We start from the raw sequence: 18,364 nt of genomic DNA, 5'->3' as shown, positions 1-18,364 counted from the left end.
TGTCTGTCTGTCTGTCTGTCTGTCTGTCTGTCTGTCAATTTATCAAATATCAAGTTACCTGCCCATCTGTCAATCTCGATAACTATATTCATTTTCATATCCTTCCATCTTTCTACTTTTCGATCCATCTATCCGCCAAAAGTGGCTTACCTTGTAATAGAGCGTCCTGCACAGATCTTTGATGATGGCTGGTATCTCCGTGATGCGGTCTCTGCATCCCTCAAACTGGGCCGCCACAGCGTAGCACTTGATGACATAGATACACACCTGTTGTTTGGAAGCCAAACAAAGGGATAAAGATGGAGATAATATTCATATGTGAGCACGTGAATAGGAAAGATGAAACTGACATGAAAGAAATATACATATATGCATATTCTATGAATTCAATACAGAACATATGAGACTGGCACTTGGTCACTCGTGATGGAACCCGAAATTTCAATTTAGTATATTTGTTACTTGATCAAAAGAGTAAAAAGTGACAAACCAAATAATTGCATTCCAGACACTCACCTGGACACCCATGTCATCCGGATTGCTGGATGCACTGAGCACCGCTACACATCGCATCAAGGCGTCTTGCAGTGCCTATGGGTTGGAGGGAGAAACAAAGTGCCTTGGTAAGTTTGGAATCATGAAGTATTGATGTGTCTACAGTGCAATTCACGCACAAACTGTTTTTTACACCACGTCTACCAAAGGTGTTAAACTCTAATGTAAACATAACTTAACTTCTTCAAAAGTTAAATCCAAGACAGTGACAACGATATGATTAGCCAACCACGTATTGAAAAAAAGAAAAGAAAAGAAGCACATCAACTTCTATTTGCAGTGCCACGCTAATCAAACTTTGCATACCCAATGCTGACACACTGACAGAGGCATGCAAATATTTCAAAATAAACTGGATCCATTTTGTCATTAATTACAAAGCATCACTTTTACTGTAGCTTTACGAACAGACACTTCACACCCCCAAAAATGGGGAGACAATTACAGAACCAGCACATGCTTTAACAATCTGAACAAATGAGAGGGTTTCAAAAAAAAAGTCAACATCACATTTGTAAATGAGATTTTGTCTTCATTTATTTACATCTGCACAACCAGCTGACAAGAAACAGATTAAGTCTGCTGGGCAAACACCAGCACCTGGGGAGACAGCAACCCCTGGGCAGAGACCAACCTCTGGCGTCCAGGGCAAGAGCAACTCACCTCAATGCCCTGTTCTCTCCTCAGTTCCTCTGCATTCAGCGCCGAGCAGTTGACGGTGTGGAAGGCGAGCTCACTGGCGGCCGAGAGGAGCGGGGCAGACTTGGAGAAGAGGGCATCATCGTGCGTCTCCATCTGGATGGTCTTGATCAGCATGGGGTACCCAGCGTACTTGTAGGGCTCCAGAACTGCAGCAAAGGGGGTGCAAGAAGAGGGAGAGGGGTGCAACTACATATTGTCTGACAGTGGTGATCAATGGCACCTGTTTCTGAGTGGTGACGAATATCACAGGTTACCCCTCCAAAGACCACTAGGTTAAAACTCTATTGATACTGTACACAAATGTGTTGTTCAAGGGAAAACATAGCATAACAAAAGTTGATTTAACCTACAAATATCTACTCATTGATATTGTACCACTCGTGAATTAGTACATCAGCAGTCCATGTCTTAATTTCATGCATGCCAAGAATCCTCCTGTATATGAATACAAGCCTGTTACTGTGCAGGTTTAATTAGGTCGAAACAAAGCAATCAATACACCATGCTTCCATTCTTACATTTATTTGTTATTATTTTTTTCTTTCTGTTTTATCAAAAAAACGAACAGTCTTCCAAATGGCCAGCTACATGTAACTTAGAAGACACATCAGAGCCCCTATACCTGGTACATACTATCACACAGCAAACTGCATCCAGGCAACACAATGCTACACCTGTACATCTGTTACCATGGCGACCGCATCAGCGATGCCTTACCTTCCTTGTATCGCTCAAAGAGGATGCTCTGCGCCCTGAGGATGAGGACTATATTCTCTGGGTTGGGGCCCTCTGTCAGACGGGAGGATTTGCTGCACAGGAACTCATAAGCCTTGTTGACCAGCTCAAACATGTCCTGGACAAAGCAGAGACACATGAGATACAAGTAAGATATAGTTATCTTCTTCTATTCTTACATTTTTGGTTCAAAGTCTCAAACAAAACTAGGGCATCCTTCTTGAAAAGGCATTAATGAAGAGCTTGGAAGAGATTCCTTCTGAGCAGTTGAATCTGAGCACGTATCTACACATAAACTCAACTTATCAGGCTTTTGCACAACAACCACACCTCCGTCATCACCGTTTCAGAAAGCAGGAGTCATCTCTAGTTGAAATCTATCAATGTTCTGTTTAGAGAGCTCCAGTAATCAGCTCCTTGTTATAAAAAATTAAGGCATGATAATCATAATGACCCTCATTTACAACAAATTTTAAAGGGTATCTTGCATGCATAACTTGGTACCAGAGAGGTAAGGCCAGGATGAGGCAAGCTCTAGAAATGCTGAGGGGAACATTCTTCCACTGAAACCTACTGTATTCCAAAGGTCCCTCTAAACCCTACCAGATTTATTGTAAATTAAGGCAGCTGCTCTTCACAACACATAGAACGTTATAGTGAGAACAGCTACTTCTGAGAGACACACTAACTCACATTAACTGAAAGCGATATTTGTGGATATAGCAGGAGCTTGAGACATGAACTTACCCTGCCCTCAGGGTTCTTGTCTGGATGGTACTTCTGGGCCAGTCTGAAGTAAGCTTTCCTGATCACACCTTCCTCGTGCCTGTCAAGATACACAGTGAGACCAGCATGAAATACATGTCAAACCTGCCTTAGAGGCCACCTGTCTACAGCGGCCACCTGCCATATACAGCCACTAAAAGAATCCCCTCTCCACTACTGAATTTCCATTAAGGCTTGATCAAAGAGTTTCAATTCTTTCTTTCCTTAAAGGTCCCAATGGCTTCATCGCTAAAGAGGCGAGTGATGATATAGTCATCTTTACTAGCTGGGCACAACCCCTCCCTTCCCCCCTACCCTCTCTCCCCACCCACTTTTGCTCTGAATCTAACACAGCAATCTGCACTTGGGCAAATCAATGCTACATCTGTTACCATGGTGACCACTACATCAGTGATCACAAAGTCTCAATTCACACATTCCTCAACAGTATACAAAAGCTTTCGCACAGAGGTGAGCGTTGATGTAGTGATCTCCTGACCATCATCCAGGCACGCTCCCCCACTCCCCCCCCCCCCCACCATCTCTCTCTTCCCCCGTCTACCCTTGCTCCTGAATCCAACCAGCACACCTACCCTCCAGTGCCAGTGGAGAGTTTGAGGGTCTCGTACGCCTCATCGATGGACATCGTGGGCGGTTTCTTCTCCACCTCCTTCTTCCATTCCTCAAGGATGTCCTTAAGTAGTTTGACCTGTATAAAAAATAAAATATCAAAGACAATAAACCAAGTTTTAATGGAGAGCTGAATGAATGATATCACTGTCACACATACTGCTCAATACTAACCCAAGTTTCCAGAGTATTGAATACTTGATACTTATTATTTGATTAGATAATCCCTGTTGCTGCACCACGAAGCTACACTGGGATGAACTATATGTGTCGTCATGGTGACGACCTCTTATTTGCAATTAAAAAGAGTGTGTTGTGTGAGTAAAATCTGGATACATCTTCCTTTAAAGAATAACAGATCCAGTAGGAGGAGGCTGCAAAGTTGCAATAATGAGGAGAGCAACCATACTCTATGTTGTCATGCTGGCGACATGCACAACTTTACTATGCAGGTGGTTTCAAGAAATACTTGGACATCTGTAAGTAGCATCATGCCATGTGCTTCCTGAACCTCACAGACCAGAGAGACATCAGTGTAAGATAGCTGAGCCCCACTGACTCTGACCTCGCCTCCCAGAATTTGCATGACCAAGGTGAAATAAATTTTCTGTCAATGCTCTGATAACAACTACAAGCGTGGTCATGATTTTTTACAGACAATGCCTTGAGTTTCTTGACGGTCTGAGAAAGTGTTTGCACCTATCAGCAATTGAGACGGCCTGTCAAGAGAAAGGAGTATTGGTCTTACTGGATCCTTGATGGGCCAGTCGGGGAACCTGGTGGCGTCGCAAAGATGCTTGAGATAGTAGATGTTGACAAACAGCTCCTTGTCCAGCTGTGGGTAGTTGACGACAGGGATGGGGCAGTACTGGTAGAGGGATCTCGTGTTGCTGCGTAACCGCGGCGAGAAGTCCGCTATGTGGGACGCGATCTTCTCGATCATCATTCGCCTGGCGAGGTGAAAGAGCGATTACCATGTATTTTCAAAGTGTTTCATTTTCCTTTTCCACTTATCCTCATGAGTTTTGAATCATTGAATAGAGCAATATCAACTTCATTTTTTCTATTTTTGGTTTTTTTTTAACAAAAAAGTATGATTCCTGTTGACCTTTTAAATGAGAAACACACAAGTGCTCTTTTGATGTCCTAGACAAAGTAATGTATCAAATTCCATTTTATTTCCTTCATGTTGCTAATGTCTTCATCACAAACTGCTGTTGGGTTCCGAGCTACAGAGGGTGAAACAAGGAATCAATCAAACCGTTGAATATTCATAACTTTCTTTTCAAACAGACAGTCCAATTTTCCTCAATTCTTCACCGAGTGTTTCACTAACTTATCTGCTTTCACCACATCTACAAACAATTGTATGTTCCTAGGGTGACAAGACCTCATATCTCAAAATCAGACATTTTCAGGAGAGCGAAAAAACGTTTTCGTGTTTTTGAGGGGGCAAAATAACATCTATGCTGATGTCAAATAATACAGAAACATTGTTTAGGATTACATTAATAACTTTTCTATTTTCAAACTCAAAAAGAGTTTTTTGGTTTTTTTTTTTTCAAAATTGCATTACAAGTCTTTTTTAAAGGACAAGTCCACCTTCATATACATAAGGATTGAGAGAATGCAGCAATATTAGTAGATCACATCAGTGAAAGTTTGAGGAAAATTGGACAATCTGTTCAGAAGTTATGAATATTTTAAGTATCTGCGCAGTCACTGCTGGAAGAGAAGACTACTACAGTGTATGATGTCACATGCGTACAACTATGTAAGGAAAATAAAAAGAGAATTTCACAAAACTTTACTTTTTGAATAAAGTGCACAGTTCTTCGACTTACTACTGACGTATGTTAAGGGTAATATTATTCCCCCGGCCTTCTGAAAGAGAGAAGTCGAGTGTTCTTTTGTAATGGGAGAAAAATGGAAATATGTTGAATTTTCTTTATTCTTTCTTTATATCGTTGTACTCATGTGACGTCACAAGCTATAGTAGTCTTTTCATCCAGCCGTCACTGAGCAGAAACTTCAAAAATTCATAAGTTTTTAACGGATTGTCCGATTTTGCTCAAACTCTCACTGTTGTGTTCTACTAATATTGCTGCATTCACTCAACCCACATGTCTATGAAGGTGAACTTGTCCTTTAAATACATGCCAACTGGGATTTAAGGTCTTGTCACCCCCATGGAGGATACATGTTTGGGGAATCTGCCCCCTTGCAGTCTTTGCTTGCTGGGGGTTTCCCACCTCATTTCATTGCTCCAGATGGCCTCTGGGGTGTCGAACTCTCCCAGGAACGTCTCGGCAAACTTCTCAGCACTGTGGTTCTCCAGGAAATGTACCATGGCTTCAGGCAGGATGTGGCCCAGGATGCTGCACTGGATGATGTCCGAACCTTTGTTCTGGACGAGGGAAAGAGGGGACATTGGTCAATCGGACTCTTGAACAAATCTAACCCAACCCCTAAGATATTCCGAAACAGTTACCTCATTTTACTTTGGGTAGCTCAAAGAGGGACTTGTCAATCAGACTCCCGACCAACTTCAACCAAACCCTTTAATATATTCCGAAACAGTCACCTCATTTTGCTCAGGGTACAATGTAGCTTCTTCTGTCTGAACACTGCTCTACTACAGGGCCCTATCATTATAACCCTAGTGTTGCCAGGTACCCATTTGTACACCTGGGTCAAGAGGGACATTGCGGGCAAAACGTCTTGTCCGAATATGTGCCCACCTTGCAGGGTTATAACCTGTGGCATTCTACTGGAAGCAAAATTTAATTAATTCACAATCAATGTTTAATTTTATCTTTGTCAGCTTGCACCTCCTGTTTTCTGCAGGCTCAGTCAGACTGGCATTGACTCCCCATGGATGAGATGTTGGCAGTCTTGAGGGTCCAAGAAAAAAGAGTAGGCAAAACCTCACTAAGGTGAAATCAAACTTTGTTTGTGAATGAATGAAATTCACTTCAAAAAAAAAGATTTACCAATCAGATAAACCTCGTAGAAGATCTGTGGCATTCGGTTTACAAATCTAAGATAATGCAAGACGAGCACTGGACTTACCTCATCTGACCTGAAAGCTTGCCTCATGTGTGCATACTTGAGGAACCTGCAGACACATACCATACATACACACATGATTATGTACCTTGATCAAGGCATTTGACATCATGGCACACAAGCACACTGATTTACTAATAAATGGTATGTATTTCAGCTGGCATAATATTTTGTGAATCAAGACTTGTAGGGCCTTTCTGCAAGTGGTAGAATTTGTGATTAAGAACCACAACAACAAAATGATAGATATATTTTACCCCCCCCCCCCTTTTTTTTTTTTCAAGAGCCATTTTCCACCATGGAGACAACAGAATACCAAAGTGATGATGTCACAGTCTTTTGTTACAACTTGGATTGGAACCAGGTGCATGCATAAACACTCGAGCCGGTTGAGGTTATTTAGATCCAGTTTCCATGGAGATGAATGGCTAATGACATCACAATTTGATACTCTATATATGTTGTACATTTGTAAGAGGAGGCAACATTCTGGCGAGTTGTTAATTTCTAAAATATCACTCCACTTGTGAGGTTGTGGAGGTGTACAAACACAGAGCTAAATATATATGGTGCATACAGCACATTATCAGAAAACAAATTCAGTAGAAACATTCTGGGAATAGGGAGGGCCACAGGGCCTATAGTATGCATGTGTATGTCGAAACGGATACAGGGAAAAAATGCACACATTGACAATAAATAGAAGTGAAACTAAATTCCAACTGATGGGAACCTTAATTGGGGGGGGGGGGGGGGGGAGAACTAAAGAGGGCAGTATTCTTCTCACCATGCCAGTGGAAGAACATTTGAGCCGGTGTACATCATGATGAAGAAGAAGACGCCCGAGAGATAGAGGCGGGGCAGCTGAGGGTTGTCCTGGATGATGGTGTACAGCAGGATTGACACTTTCTCCACCAGGATGGGGTCAAAGGTCAGGAGGAGCTATATGTCATGAGAGAGAAATCCAATATGAACTTCATATACATCATGACTTCCTACCTTTTATTAGAATAATACACTTAAGGAGTAGTTCAAACTTGAATATACAATGTAGATCTGATTTCTTATAAATTCTAATAGTTGCACTGCAGTAGAAGAAATGCTCCTGTGTGAAAATGAAATTGTCTATAGACTACTTTCTTCTTTAATTCTGAGAGTGAATCTCTTATCTTGTTGCACAATAGTTATGTTTAATATAACTGATATCTGATACATTTGAAGTTGCAATGAGCTCAACATCAGTTGTTCCATAAACAAGGCAAAGGAACAAACCAGCATGAAAAAGAAAATACATAGAATTTTCATGGATAAACTAAAGAACAAGTAGGCATCTCAATGTAGACCAAGGCACAAACATTGTAATTATTTTTTTTGTTTTTGTTTTTCTGAGGGGGGTTTGTTTGTTTTTTGAGGTAGAGTAAAAAATCATGTTCAGTTTAGGCCTTCATTGGTCATATAGGATTATTTATTTTGGTTACAGAATTTTCAAAAGGCTTTTGATAGCAAACTCAATATCTGATTCTCAAATTTGCAACATGGGTCAGAATACCAACGTTCCTGTTTCATTCTCAAATTGGCAACTTTTTTTGTAAACTTCTTTCTGATTTTATGAAGACTTAACAAACATAACCAGTTCCATCTATATCTCTTCTCAATATAAGATGATAATTTCAGCTAAAATTCCTCCAGGACTTGATGGGTGAACACTCAGAATACAAGACTTTAACCCGCTGAAGACTAGTCCCGAGTATACTCGGGCAGGTGTCTATGGGAAATGTGTGTTATAGCAAAATCAGCTGTGCCCCCAAGGGGTTAGCATTATTACCTGGACGATGTGTGGCAAGTTTACTGCTTCTGACAAGAGTCTCTTTGGCTTGGGGAGGGGTCGAATGATCGCATCATCTACATCCCTAGGAGAAGAGGCAATGGAGATGGATAATTGGTATGTTGAAAAAAAAAAACAAAAACAATATATCTGCAAATATCTATCGCATGATGGAAGCAACCAGGCAAAAAGACTTATTTTGAGAACACTAATGAAAAAATTATTTAAGCTGTTGAAGGCTAGTTCCCAGATCAGCTCACCCTCAAAGGGTTAAAAGAAAGAAGTGGAAGTAACGGTTAGCATGAACATGCTTAGAAACATCTGTATTAAGCGCCTTATAAAAATTTCTTCTTCTTCTTCTTCTTCTTCTTCTTCTTCTTCTTCTTCTTCTTCTTCTTCTTCTTCTTCTTCATCATTATTATTATTATTCCTATTATTATTACTATTATTATTAGCATGGTTTAATAGTGCAGATACACAAAAGAGAACAACAAAACCCTACTCTACTATAGGGAAACAGAAGGCAAATATCTAAGGTAGAGAAGAAACTATTTTTAAAATGTAATCAAATATGAAAAACATACACATATACTCACAGATGAACAAAAAAAAACAAAAAAACAATAAAATAGTGACTTCAGTAATCATGTCAATGTCAGCAATGTAACAAAACATGAGGGTATGTCTCTCTTTTACTTCTTGTGGGAACACACGTAACTCACCTGCTGGGGAAGTACTCGCAGATCTTGATGAGCATGTTGAGGATGAGGGTTGCGAGGTCGCTGTCGTTCATCACGGGCATGCCCGTTGCCAGGAGACACCACTTGAGTTGGGGGATGGTGTGGAGGGGTTTCCAGCCCTCCAGTCCCTGGGCCCAGCACCGCGTCTTGGCATTCAGCGCCCCATCATCCCACAATTCCTTCATCTGCCAATACAAAAAGAAAAGACAATGATTACTGTAAAAGCAGAAATTTTCGCATGCAGGAAACTTTTTCCAGTTTCGCAAAAGTAAAATGCAAACAAAAGTTGTTTTCATTTTTCTACTCAATATTTTGAATGCCAGTGGTAATTCACAAGAGATTTATGCAATATTGCCAGTATTAACCGAATACGAAAGAAACAGCTTGGCCAGTAACAACTGACATCATGAACTGAAATCTTCCGTTTAAGATCAAGCCACTACTTATCCAGGAATATCAGTACAACAAAGGCAAAAGAAAAGAAACTCCACATGGGCAGTGAGGTGTCTTTGTAAAGAGAACACAAAAGCATTGAACACACAATCAAATAAAGTCAGGTCATTTGTCACTTCCTCTTATTTTGCCCTCATACTCTTAAGACACTTGTGTGAGAGTCATATACTACTGAGACATTGAGTTCATGTGTACGACAATGAAAATGTTATCCATCATCAACCACACATCGGAAACAAACTGCAGATTCTGTCTTGGCCCTATACTCACCTCGCTGAAGCTGTACGGCCCAAGCCTCTCCCTGGGTCCGTTGCCATAGTACCACTCTTTCTCTGTCGAGATCATCGAATCTGGAGCTGCCTCAATCACATTGGACTGTTGTTTGAAAGCATATGGAGTAAAGACCTTTAAAACACACTCTGACTAGTTACAAAGACATATTGCACGAACCACTTCCCTAACAGACAGTGGGGATTCTGCATAATGATGAATCAGCATGTGAACTTACTCTGCAATAACACAAGTACCGAACATCTTCCTCGTTCTCTTGCTGTATGTTAGCAAATGAATTTTTTAATTTTTTTAATTGCTCGAAGAGATTATCTAGTATCAACAAATGCCTCCATACATATCAACCTTACATTTTTCACAAAAGGAACAACACTGCATGACAGGTTTTTTTTTTCCAAAAAAGCACTTATTTCCAAATGCAATCTTGCACATCAGCAAAGCTACATATTCGCACAAAACACATAGCGTTATCCTTGAAGAATTTCTAAACAACTTGGGGGAACCATAAAGATCAGACGATCAACGCAAGAGCACTGCCAGTCAGCCATACGAACCTGAGTTGGAACAGTTGCTCTTGAGGTATGCAAATGAGCCAAGGTCAAGAGGTCAACCAGGACCCTGATGCCCCCAGCGTCGATCAGGAGGCGGACGTTGCGTATGTTGTTGAGGAGTCTGTTGAGGAAGAGGACTAGCCGATCTCGCTCCTGCTTGTCCGTGCTCTGGGGTTTGGGGGATAAGAAGGCGGGGATGGCTTGAGGACCAAAGTGATGTTCATTCAGACATTTGCTCTTGCGACAATTGCTCCCATGAAATATCTGCACGCTAGGCCAAACATAAGTTCTACCCACAGACATAACCCTAACCCTAATCCTAATCCTCAGATCCAACTAAACCTAAAACCCTATCATAACCCTAACCTTAACCCTAGGTCCTTGGAGAAAATAAGACCGGAGCAACTGTTGCAGAAGCAAATGTGTCACAGTTCATACAATACTGCTAAGAGCTAGCCATAATCATGATCAAAATGATGAACATATGTCACTGTCAAGCTTGGGTGCACAAAATTGCCCCTATTCCATTCTACACAGACAAAAGATGAATCCTCCTCCTCTCCCTCCTTCAAGTATGTCTTTTCCACCCTCCAGACTCGGAAATTAATTTTTTTTTTTGTGTCCGTTCCACTGTACCTCAGCCACCATCTCTTATACTCAACTTCATCACAGACAAAAATATATCAACCTGTAGATGTTGTGTGTGCAATTATTCATCTCCACTTCTTACTCGAACATTCACTTTTTTGAACTTTCATCTGAAGTGTGCACATATACACATACTGCTCATGGGTTGAGTTTTAGGTGGAGATTGGGGGTAGTAAAGTTGAGGTTTGAATGAGGTTAAGGTTGGGCTTTGTGGGTTGGGTTTGGAAGGTGGGAGAGGGGAGGGGAAGGAGGGTTAAGGGCTGCGTACAAGAGTGAGGTTAGAGGTGGGGCCAGAATGAGATTGGGTAGACAAGGAAGGGTGAAGCTTAGAAGAGGAGGTTGGGGGTTAGGATGAGGGAGGAGGTCAGGGGAAAACGCGTGAGGGGTGCAGTCGTGTGGGCAAGATTTTGGGATGGGGTTTATAATAGAAAGATGATCTGCTCTTAACATACCCTGTCCAGCATCTGTACAATGTACTTGGTGTCATTGAAGGCACCAATATCCTCGTAGCATTTGCCGTAGACGATGGCCATGGCCTGAAGACACATGCACTTCATCGGTATCTTGGTTGTTAGGAGGAAACGGTGGTACAGGTCGTTGAAGAACTCGTACCTACAGAAAACAAGATTGATAATAAAACGCCAAATAATAAGCATACGGTCTTGTTGGAGACGGCTTCTCCAGCATTGGAACAGCTCGTCAGGATAGTCCTATCACCATAGAGTACTCAAGTGTGACATTATAGCCATTCATTGCCATTGAAAGTGCTTGTACACAACTTTACATATTTGTAGCCCAGTTATCTCTGTACACAACGGTTGCTAACCATGATCAAACAAAAGACTGTAACATTATCACTTTGGTACTCTATTACTATCCCCAACAGTGCACGATACAAGAGTAGCATCCAGAGACTCTACATCGGGGACATACAATAAGTAAGTAAATATGTGGGTGCTTCTGCCTGGGCAGAATGGAAGGTACAAGTCTAAATTAATATAGAAATATTGACAGAGACCAGACAATGTGATGCTTTAGGGAAGCTGCAGATGGTTATGCAGTCGTCACACTGACTCAAAATTGAGCATAGATGGACACACGACTAAGGAAATTTTCAAATTTGCCTCTGATCATATAAACTTTCTGTAATTCCAGAGGACATCTGATGACCGCCAATGGAATTTCTCAGGCTCTGGCAAACTTTGTGAGCGACGGTAAATCGTAGGCAAGCCCAAAATAGCCTGAAGATGTTACAAAGGTTACTTTTATAATAAAATTCACATCTTTGTGTGGTCTCCTAGTGTGGGTCTGGTGCAATCATGTGACATACTGTAGGCATCATATTTGCTTTGGAACTTGATTGGCTTTTAACCAAGTTTGGGGCCAAGTTTTGGGCGATATCAAAAATTCTGTATTTGCATGGCCATCTTATGTCAATTTTGGAACAGTGTGACGCCTCCGCTTATGATCTTACGATTTCTTGATGGCCGCGATCTCCTCGTTGGATTCGTCGGCCTCCAGCAGGAGCCTGAGGTAGTAGTCGCCGATCTTGATCTCCTCCGAGAGGCAGACGTACGGCACCTCAAACTCGTTGTGGTTCCACGAGATCATGTGACTGGCCCCCAGCTCCCGGTCCACGCTGAATGCCCGCATCTCATTCTCCAGGGCCTGCCGAAGCTCCTCCCTCGTCTGCGGGAAGGGTTACGGTCAGGCGAAACAGATGGATTTCATGATCATAAGTGTTGGTCACCATCCAATCATCAAAGATTTCAATTTGCCAACAAAATATGTTCATTTACACAAAGAGAACCTCAACTTTATTCAAACCTTAATATATTGTAACACTGCATTGCAAACAGTTATATATGAGAGTACAGATGTAATTCATTGATTGATGGATCAAAATATTTATTTGATTCTTTTTTTTTTCATTCAGATCTGCCTATCAACATACCACTCTACCTATTTTACTCTGTATTACATCTATTTCATTGCTGCGCACACGTGTCTTACCCTGTTGAGGACGAGTCCAGAGCATACACGGGCAGGGTCTATGGGAAATGCGTGTTGTAGCAAAATCAGTCCGTCCTCAACGGGTTATCATCTATCAACCATATATCCACAAAGTCTACTATGTAGCTGGTTTAAGCGATGTTGCCAATGAGAGAGAGAGACAGGTGGATCTATAGAAGAATATTCTCTCATGAGGAATCTATGACTCTTTTATGTATCTATCTATCCATCTATCCAATTCACTCTGCACCTTCATTTTTGTATTTCATGACTTATGAAACTCATTCCGCGACAACATCTCTACTTACAAACTACTCATTACATCATCATGCACTGCAAAAAGTCCACTCCCAACTTAGGCTGAGTCTCTACAAGTCATGTTAGTAAGAAGAAGAGACATGGACACATGGAATAATTAAACTGTAAAGAATCTGTGACAGTAAATCCTTCAGGACTTTGCATTCTTATAAGTCAAGAGAGACTACACTCCGAGAGGAGCTTCATGCCCCCAATCAACCAAAAATTACCAAAAATGAAGACCCTTTTGAATGTCGATAAAATTTTGGCAGTGGTATTCACTGGTTACTTAAAAATAGTGTTTTCTCTATCTCATTCTGCATTACCTTGTAGTTCCATATAAGGTTTGGGAGAGCATGGTCTTTGCTGAACCTGAAATTGGAGGAAGAGATGCGAGAAGGACATGTCATTGTTGTCGACATAAAGTGTGCATAACTGATCTATCAATATGCACTAAAGATAACAGCCACCAGAAGCTTTGAATATACAAATAAAATCATACATCAGCCAGGATACAAGAGATACGTATTCGATGTGAAGGAAGATTGATACAAGCCATAGATACAAGTCAACGTTAGAGAGCTATATACTCAGCAAAACATTTTTTATCCTTTCTACTTTTACTAAAAGAAGCTTAGCAGCTCATATGAAACACTTCACAAAAGGATAACTGAAATGACTCCCATAAACGGTATAAAGTCCTAATAAAAAATTGATTTAGTTTCTGTTCATTCAGAAAGAAATTATCATATACTTTGGATTTCACTCTTACCTGTAGTAGAAAAGTTGCCAGTTTGCTTCGATCTTGATCCTTTGCCTTCGTTTTCTCAGCACAATGGGTTTCTGTTGGATACAGAGGTAGTCCAAGATGTTTCTTTCTTTCTCTCATTGTGAAACAATTTGAGCAATATCTATGAAGTTCACAAAATCCAAAGAATGTTCCAAATACTAGGAAAGTGAATTTCTTTGGAATTGCTTGTAAATGTCCCCTATACCACTAACATACCTTATAGAAAAAAAAAATAGATGTATTTTTTCTCCCTTCTTCATTTGCATTCTCCTACAACATGATGAATTCCAATATCATCATGGCACTCAATGAATTGCACAAAAAGTTATTTTCATGATTTCATACTTCCAACACATAGTCAATTATAAAGCATGTCTGAATGGTTAAAGCAGAAAATATATATATATATTTTTTTTGCAACAAAGGAGACAGTGTATCTGAATCTTATAGCTGGTTATCTTGGGGAAGATAAGAAGTGTTTAATATTAGAAATACTGAAATGTTGCAGAAAAAGATATTGATGGCCATATCTAATACATTACCCATTGTCCCCATTTCTGTGGGTGTCACTGATCTGGGGACCACGCCAAACACACAGCAAATTAACATTTTTCTCCTTCTTCTAATGGGGGGGGGGGGGGGGGGGTGAATATGTCATTAGACAGGGAGGGTACTCCGTGTCTGTTTGGTGATTCGGAGCTACAAATAGGCAACTTATCGCACAGCATGTTTGGCATGTTGGGGCCAGCAAACGCAAGCTCAAATTTGAGCGGCAATTGGAAACTCATGAGCAGTAATACTGTATAAGCCCAATATTTCGCGAGGTTTTTATTTTCGAAAATTTCGTACTGTGTTATTCACAAATTCAGAGACATGAGAAAATATTGACTCTGAACCCAACACGAATGTGACGTGCACATATACATTTCTCCGTTGAGTACCGTACTCCATGATCGCAAATTGATCCACTCGCGAAATCGTTGGGAAGCCCCAATCTGCACAAATTTGGACTCGCTAAATATATGGCGCATACAGTAGTCTTTAACTCTGTCCTGTAAATTTAGAAGAGTGGGTGGGGGGGGGGGGGGGGGGCAACGTTACTCAGAGAGCAAGGGAGATATAATGCTTACCAAGTTTGGCTGCTTGAGTGGAATTCAGATGGAAGCAGCAGCAGCGGAAGTTTGTTTGCATGTTTGAGAATGTGGGAAGGCGAAGAAAAGAAGATGCTAGAAATCAATGACAAAGCTGAATGTTCCATTTGTATCACAATGATGAGCAAAGCCATGAACATCGTTAATATATTTCTGTGACTTCCATTTTAACCGCAGCACTCTTATTGTGTCTATAAAGATGATACACACGATTCTCCTCACAGAGCATGCACAGGCTTGCGGAAAATTCAAATTTGAAGAATCTAGCTGGATTAGCACACATTGTACACAAATGGGAAGCACTGCATTCCAAAAGTACATGTACAGGTTGTATTGCCACAAAAATGGTGCAATCTTGAGGGGTCATGGAAACTTTGCATAAGAACAAATGTAACTTTTCAAAGATGACTGGAAGACATCAGTGTGTAAGATTAAGTCTTGTTGGCTGATGACGTGGAAAGTAAAATGAATGAAAAATCATAACCATAAAGAACTGCACCAAAAAAAGGAAGAAAAAAAGATGGTCCATGGAATCATACCAAGCAGCAGCATGCATTTAAACAGGCAGCAACAACAATAAATAGATAAATCAACAATGTAAGAAAAATGAATGACAGTGCGATGAAATATCAACATTACATAATAACATGCATAACCTAAAATATGAATCTGTAGTGGGGTGGTGAAGCCTTAGTGTATGCATGCAAAAAAAAAAAAAGGTCTTTGTTCCATGCACCATTTATAGACCCAAGACCCATTTCACAAAACTGGTTACTATCATTGGTAGATGCAATAACTGCGCTTGCAGATGGTGCAAGATACAAGGCAACAACAGAGCAGTGAACATTTCATTTGCTGCTGTGCTAACTGCAGCTGTATTAATGCCATTCCAAAACAGGGCTACTAAGGCCACATCAATATTCAAACTACAGACAAACACAATTTGTAAAAGCTTAAATCTGTAGAGTAAAAGTCTTATAAGCATGACACATCAAGTGCAGCATAAGACATTCCCTGTGAGCCAGCATTCTGAGCTAGTTTTATGCACAAAATATGCCCCAGAATGTCTACCAGTTAAGGCTGTTTTCTACAGGAACAAAAACTCTCTTTTATTTTATTTTTTTTTAATTCATCTATTTATTTTACCAGCACAGCAAAAGATGGAGATGAGCAAAATGCTGTTTGTGATTTGGTCATTATTATTCCTTGGCATCTGGGAGATAATTATACATTTAAATGGGTGCAACTATTTGAGAGCAAATGTGTTACACAGAAAAAGGCAAATGTTAATGAGATCTATACAAAGAGAGATTCAATGAGATCTTTGTAGAGGCAGATAGAGAGAGGGAGACAGACAGACAGAAAAACAGACAGACACACACACACACACACACACACACACACACACACACACACATACACAAACACACACAGATAGAGAGGGAGAGAAGACAGATGTCCAGAAATGACTCACATCTTGCTTGGGCTTCTTGTTCTGGAGCCCCACCCTCTGCCTCCAGTGGAGGAGGACGTTCTCGATCTGGTGCCACTGCAGGTTGGCCTTGGTCCTGCCCGACTGGTCCTGGGCCATCTTCAGGTTGTCCCTCAGGTGGATCAGGTCCCGCTCCTTCTCCGGGACCTTGTCCTCCGAGTCCAGACTGGCCAGGAGACCCGCCGGCTGTTGATCAAAGGAAAGAGACCTTTAAATCACCTTCTCCATCATTCTGCATTCACTTCCATTCAAATAATCCCCAAAACAGCAATTTAATTTGGTATTACTGTACAACACATCAAAAATAATTCGTTTAGTAACATTTCTGCACTTGGAAATAGAAATTAACAAACAACTGGGACACACATTTTACTTTTCATTGCAAACAAATAGAATGAACCTACAACATGTAGTACAGCAAAATACCAACCTCCAAAAAAGGAAGAGTATCATTTTTTCAATAACAACCAATACCCACAAACAATTCTCCCTAGCTGCCCTTCCTAGCGATATACCTTTAAACTATCCAAAACAGCACAAACCCTCCTTACTGCCCCTCTCCCTTTAAATCCAGTCCAATACCAGACTGACATCTGTCACTCCTATCCCTCCCTCCTCCTTTTAGTTCCCAAATCCAAATATCCCTACATCAGACGAACGCATTGCGTGACCCATAGATGGCAATTTACATCACATACATCAAAATTCTCACCTATGTAAATGATAAATTTTTCCACTTTACCATGATTACATTTCATTCACAAGAATCTAATCCAGCACAATCTATTAAATCTACAAGATGTATGATGAAACAAATGGCAAAGACTGGTGAATATGGGAAATCATGAGCTGCATCATACTGAATTGTTCAGGCCAAGGGGATAAAATAGTAAGCCCTACCAGTATCCTCTTGAGCAGGGCCATCGCCGTTGGGTTGCCCGTGATCCAGAGGCCCACAAGGTGTCGGCTCAGCTGCCGGTTGGTCAGCATCCGAGTGTCCGAGCTGCCCGTGAACATGGCGACGTGGAGGTGTTTTGGTAGTGCGCCCTCTGCCAGCGCGAGCTCCTGCATCTTTGCGGCAATTTCGGCATCTCCTTCCTGCAAAGTTACAGCAAATCCACATGGACTCTTATAAGGCACATTGAGTACCCCAGGTACAAGGTAGAAGTCCATTACAAGCAGACCTCTCAACCTTTCTGACTGAAAAATAAGGATGATTTGGCTCACAAGTAGGAAAGGAAGAGCAGTTTCCATAGGAGTGTGTAGCAAAATTATCAAGAAAAAAATACATGTAGGAAACTCCTATTGAAGCAAGAGGAGGGAATGGTCAAAGTTCAGATTCTTTCCTCCAAATTCAGACTGGTTGGGAGGGTCTACCATTGGGTCAAGTTTACTACTTTGAGCTACAATTTAACAGTTTGTACATATCTGTCACCTGCATTCACACTTTATGCCACACTTTTGTATACCAGTTTTAGGGTTTTCTGCTTGCCCCCCTCCCCTTCACTCATGCCGAGGTTATTTAATCCCTTTCCTATCCTTCAACTTTGTGTTGCTCCTAATCTTCTTTGATGTTGCCTCCCTATTCCCAGTCTTTATCCTTGACAGGTTGCCTATTAGCGATCCTTGGGATCATCACCAGCTCTACACCTCTCCC

General features: G+C 41.0%; 1 protein-coding gene across 1 annotated transcript in view; it reads right to left on the bottom strand.

The window, feature by feature from the left end:
• Window positions 1-18,364, bottom strand: part of LOC139711867 (dnaJ homolog subfamily C member 13-like) — a gene marked incomplete at its 5' end in the record, with an annotated part of 51,295 nt that overhangs the window by 16,731 nt on the left and 16,200 nt on the right. The window contains 20 exons of the mRNA XM_071623717.1: window positions 151-267; window positions 517-591; window positions 1,219-1,403; window positions 1,975-2,110; window positions 2,740-2,818; window positions 3,351-3,466; window positions 4,136-4,337; window positions 5,640-5,794; window positions 6,460-6,505; window positions 7,244-7,398; window positions 8,282-8,366; window positions 9,004-9,206; window positions 9,745-9,849; window positions 10,320-10,484; window positions 11,417-11,576; window positions 12,439-12,653; window positions 13,601-13,646; window positions 14,047-14,117; window positions 16,690-16,893; window positions 17,608-17,805. Coding sequence (XP_071479818.1) covers window positions 151-267; window positions 517-591; window positions 1,219-1,403; window positions 1,975-2,110; window positions 2,740-2,818; window positions 3,351-3,466; window positions 4,136-4,337; window positions 5,640-5,794; window positions 6,460-6,505; window positions 7,244-7,398; window positions 8,282-8,366; window positions 9,004-9,206; window positions 9,745-9,849; window positions 10,320-10,484; window positions 11,417-11,576; window positions 12,439-12,653; window positions 13,601-13,646; window positions 14,047-14,117; window positions 16,690-16,893; window positions 17,608-17,805 — 2,718 coding nt within the window. The remainder of the gene's footprint in view (window positions 1-150; window positions 268-516; window positions 592-1,218; window positions 1,404-1,974; window positions 2,111-2,739; window positions 2,819-3,350; window positions 3,467-4,135; window positions 4,338-5,639; window positions 5,795-6,459; window positions 6,506-7,243; window positions 7,399-8,281; window positions 8,367-9,003; window positions 9,207-9,744; window positions 9,850-10,319; window positions 10,485-11,416; window positions 11,577-12,438; window positions 12,654-13,600; window positions 13,647-14,046; window positions 14,118-16,689; window positions 16,894-17,607; window positions 17,806-18,364) is intronic.

This window comes from Diadema antillarum, unplaced genomic scaffold (genome assembly GCF_040938485.1).
Source record: "Diadema antillarum isolate AM-2024a unplaced genomic scaffold, OU_Dant_1.0 seq00001718_RagTag, whole genome shotgun sequence".
In the NCBI taxonomy this organism is placed as follows: Eukaryota; Metazoa; Echinodermata; class Echinoidea; order Diadematoida; family Diadematidae; genus Diadema; species Diadema antillarum.
The sequence above is the reverse complement of the archived record's forward strand: the minus strand, read 5'-3'. Positions and strand labels throughout refer to the sequence as shown.